At 45.4% G+C, this 4994-nt stretch overlaps 1 protein-coding gene across 1 annotated transcript; it reads right to left on the bottom strand.

The window, feature by feature from the left end:
• Positions 1–2433: 2433 nt before the first annotated feature.
• LOC125528092 (chaperone protein dnaJ A7A, chloroplastic-like) lies at positions 2434–4339 on the bottom strand (the record flags this gene model as incomplete). The annotated part of the gene is given in 4 exon segments (XM_048692605.1): positions 2434–3744; positions 3850–3930; positions 4030–4078; positions 4297–4339. Coding segments are annotated over 4 exon segments (1022 nt in total), but the record flags the coding sequence as incomplete, so codon positions are not given.
• Positions 4340–4994: the final 655 nt, after the last annotated feature.

Here is a 4994-nt window from a genome sequence, read left to right as displayed (position 1 = left end):
AAGGCTGCAAGAGGATTTTTATGCGTGGCACTATGACAACCGAGGTATCTTCTCGGTCAAATCAGCATATATGATGCTAACGGGTATAAAGTTTCAGCGGGAGAATTGGATACAGCACGGCGCGAGCACATCCGACCAGGCTGCGACCAAGCGGGATTGGACCCGCCTCTGGAAGGCAAGGGTGCCATCGAAGGTTAGGGTTTTTGTTTGGCGCCTCGCACATTCCTCACTTCCTACTGGGGCAACACGACACCGGCGCAACATGGCAGTAACAGAGGCATGCACCTTATGCAATGCGCAGGAAGATACATGGCGCCACTCCTTGTTTGACTGCCGAATGGCTCGTTGTGTGTGGGCACTTGGAGAAGAAGAGATACTGGAGCATGTTATTTCCAATAGAACCGAGGATCCTAGGCTTTGGCTATTCTGGCTTTTTGAAACGTTACATGAACATGAGCTTGCTAAAGTCTTGATCACCATGTGGGCTATTTGGTGGGCGCGGAGGAGAGCAATCCATGACAATGAATTTCAGAGCCCTCTGTCTACTTGGTGCTTCATCACGAGGTACCTTCAAGACCTTGAAATTGCAGTGAAGCAGAAGAACCCGATCGCTATGCCGAATGTCGGGGCCCGGCCACGGCATAAGGCATGGATTCCGCCGGAGGGAGATGAAGCAAAACTCAATGTGGATGGGGGTATTTCGAGACAGGGCCATGTTGGGGCAGCCGCGGTGATCTGCAGAGATAAGAAGGGTCTTTTCCTGGGGGCTTCGGCACTGGTTTTCGATGGCCTGAATGATGCGGTTGCTTTGGAGGCACATGCATGCAATGAAGCCTTAGCGCCGGCCATGGATCTACAGCTAACCCGCTTGGTGATTGCTAGTGATTGCTTGGAGGTGGTGAACAGTATAGGAACATCAACGGCGACACATTATTCACCTGTGTTACATGAAATAATGGCGAGGAGAAGGGATTTCCACCATGTCAAGTTCAAGTTTGAACACAGAGAAAATAATTTTGAAGCCCATGCACTGGCGAAAGCAGCGTCTTCTCTTCCAGTAGGGCGCTATATTTGGCTAGGGACCGTACCAGACAGTATTTGTATTCCGATGTTGATTACTGCTTAATAAAGTCCCTAGTTTCCTGTCAAAAAAAAGCTGTTGGTGCATCAACATCGATCGACTCAACAAGCTTCATGTTCTCAGGGAAACGAAAAATCTTACTGGAAAAAACTATGGCAAACTATGGCAGTTTCCTGTACCTCCTAAAGTCCGCAATTTTTGGTGGAGAGTGATCAAAAAATTCGTTCCGACTAGTTCTATTATCAAAGATAGACATGTGGAAAGAATTGAAAATATTGAAGCTTGTGGAAGGGAGGAAACTATCTATCATGCCATCTTTTAGTGTACTTGGGCGAAATTGTTTTGGCAGGAAATCAAACAGGTAATTGAGGTCAAGATCCCTGTACTACATCCTCAGTCTTGGGCGGTTGACATCCTTACACCGCCGGGATCCGGGTAAGTGATATCCCTGTTATTTTGTGTGGTCAGAAAGGAATGCAAGGAAGCATGGCGAGAAGGATCGCTCGATCTTACAGTATGTTAAATGGACTCTAGATATATCAATGGACTTGTGTGCAATAGGCAGAGAGATGAAAGAGAAGGAGGCTGTCAGACAACGATGGAAACCACCTCAGGTTAGTTTCATGAAAATAAATGTTGATGCAATGTTCTCTGATGCTGAGAAGCAGGGAGGCACAGGACTTGGAGTTCGAGATCATCATGGAAAACTTATTATAGCGCAAGCCCGCTGATATGATGCAGCATCCAGTGTAATGGCACTGGAGTCTTTGGCGATCAGAGATGGGGTGCAGTTGGCTTGTGACCCTCGGCCTATGCAAAATTATTATTGAATCTGATGCTTTGCAGATAGTGAATATGTGGAAAACAAAGTCATATGATCGATCAGAGATTGCAGCGACACTGCATGAAGTTCTGGAGCTTACTGCTAACATGGAACACTTCCAAGTTCCAACTTCAGTTTACCAAGAGAGAAGCAAATGAGCCCGCACATCTTTGCAGATGTTTATGGATTAACTATGTTCCTGTGTTCCTTGTAGCGCATCAGGAAGGACAATGCTCGTGTTTAATTTATACAGGTTTTTACCTCGTAAAAAAAAAGCTAGATATGTCCCAAAGTTCACCTAGATGGCAAGAGAAGCTAGATATATACTACATCCGTCCTGGTTTATCGGTTCCCTTTGTAATTTGTGCCAAATTTTGACCAAAATTTTAACTAACAAAGTGTTAATGCATATCAACAAAAGTTATATCGTTGGATTTGTATTGACATGTATGAACATTTTGTTAATTAAGTCTATGATCAAAATTTGGCACAAAATACAATGGGGACCAATAAACCAGGACAGAGGCAGTAGATTGCAATAGCTGCAAAGGACTACTTAATGGAATCCGAATCCGCAGTGCCACCAAAATGCCACATGTTCGTGTTACAGCTTACAAAATGCTCATAAAATGTTGCAGCACTTCTGCAACAAATATTGAAAACCTTTGCGCAGTAATAATGCCCCTAATACTTTCAAAGATACAAGAATCATATACCATCAAAAATAGGCTAATAAGCTTGGCTAAAGCATACGACAGGCTATTGCAAAAAGTTCACCATCCATTTGGTGATTTGCGGTGACCTACCTTTCTGTAAGCTTAAAATGAAGATACAGACATGGCTTTATCTCTCAACAGTTTTCCTCCATGACACTGCGTGCAGAATGAGCAGAGTTCCTACAGTAACAACTCCAACTGTCGCTTTGTCGCTGCAATTTGCATCAAAATTGCCTATCGCACAAGCACCAAACCAACCAAGCCTGATTCAGTTATCATCTCCTACCGTTTGCCGGCTCGGCCTTGTTGAGGTTTGCAAGCTCTTCGATCAGCTTTCTCTCATCGCTGCTTAGACGCTTTGGAATCTCAACCTGGACACGCACCAGCTGGTCTCCGCGAGCATTTGATTTACCAAGAAGTGGAACACCTTTCTTGGACATCACCAGAGTTGTACCCGGCTGGGTCCCCGAGGGGATCTTCAGGTCAACCACCCCATCAACAGTGGGGACCTTGACAGTTGTCCCAAGAATTGCATCAATATAAGAAACCTTGCATGTGTAGAGAATGTTTGTCCCATCTCGCTTAAGAACTGAATCCGAGAGAACATCAATAAAGACATAAAGGTCTCCTGGCGGGCCTCCTCTCCGACCAGCATTACCCTCAGAACGGACCCTCAACCTGCTTCCAGAATCCACTCCTGCGGGAACCTTCAGACTGATCCTCTTTGTCTTGCGCACACGGCCATCGCCCCCACAGGTTTTGCAAGGGGTGGAGAATTCACCAGTGCCACCGCAAGTATTGCATGTGGATACCTGCTGGAATATTCCAAGTGGTGTTCTTGTGGAGGAGACCACCTGGCCCTGACCACCACAAGTTTTACACGTGGTTGGCTTTGTGCCAGGCTTGGCGCCACTTCCGTCGCAAGTATTACAGCCTTCCAGCCTAGTTATCTCAATCTCTTTCTCTACACCAAACACTGCTTCCTTGAAGTTGAGAACCAGATTGTAGCTCTCGTCATCACCCTGCATTGGCCTGTTACGAGCAGCACGGCCCCCGCCCATTCCACCCATTCCACCAAATCCTTCGAATAGTGACTCAAAGAGATCAAATGGGTTTGAGTAATCCTGCAAGCCGAAATGTTTATATTATTCTAAGTTCAGAAGTTAAAAATACAAAAGGTACTCTTGATCAAACTTGTGAACTGGAGAACACTATTAAGTAACACTTACTCCCGTGCCCATGCCAGAACCCTTCAGACCAGCTTCTCCATATTTATCATAGATCGCTCGCTTCTCATCATCAGACAAAACCTACAACAGCAATCATCTTTATGTTAGCTGGAAGAAATGTGCACTGATAGAATGAAGAACATAGAATGGATAGAACTGGGTAAGACCAACTGGCCTAACCTCATAAGCATTGCTGATATCCTTAAACTTTTGCTCAGCGCCAGGCTCTCTAAAACAAAAACAAGACACATAAGAACTAACTCTCATGCTCTTTGATCAAGCTAGATGCAAGGATGGCTAGTGCACAAACAAATAAGAATCAGGAGATATCTACAAAGATGAGAAGAGCACAAGATCAATCAGTAAGAGAGCTAAGAGAAAATAAGAAGCATACAAGAAGTGTTATAAGGAGCTGAAAAGCAACAAGGTAATGATTACCCAACTTACTTGTTCACGTCAGGGTGATAGCTCCGAGCAAGTTTCCGATAGGCTGGAACAGGACATATATTCTTAGAATCAACACAGAAAATAAACTACAGGTCTGTCTACAGTATTGCATACCAACCTCATATTTCCATTAAAACGAATACTAAACAAGTGAAAGAATCAGCTAATGAGTTGATGAAAGTGACATAACAACATCATAAACTCATGTCATTCATTTGAGTCCAAACAAAATGGCACAAAGATCATGGCATACTTTGCACCAAAGGCTAATGATTCAATTGCATGCTATGGTGCAGGATATTAGTTTACCATTTACCAATTATACATATCTTAATGCAGTACTGATTTTATTTCAGCGGCTGCTACAAATCAGTCGGGTGATTTCAGGCAGACTTAAACCGCTCCTAGAACCGTCCAATTCAGACTCACCCAGCCACACGATCTGCAGCCCCAAGCCAGCACCACGCAGCAGCTCCCATGGCAGCAGGGCGCAGCACCGACGGCACCCGGCGGCGCTCCATTGCAGCGTCCATGCCGCTTCAGTGCAACCACGACAAACCTTCAATGCCCTCTGCGGTGCTTCATTGCAGCTCCGGCGACGATTCATTGCAGCTCCGGTTACGCTTCATTGCAACTCGGCGGAGCTTTCGACGACGCCACGGCGCTTCATTGCAGCTCCAGTGGCCCCGGCGAGCTCC

The sequence above is a fragment of the Triticum urartu genome, unplaced genomic scaffold (genome assembly GCF_003073215.2).
Source record: "Triticum urartu cultivar G1812 unplaced genomic scaffold, Tu2.1 TuUngrouped_contig_4627, whole genome shotgun sequence".
NCBI lineage: Eukaryota > Viridiplantae > Streptophyta > Magnoliopsida > Poales > Poaceae > Triticum > Triticum urartu.
This window is presented reverse-complemented; position numbering and strand designations above follow the sequence as displayed.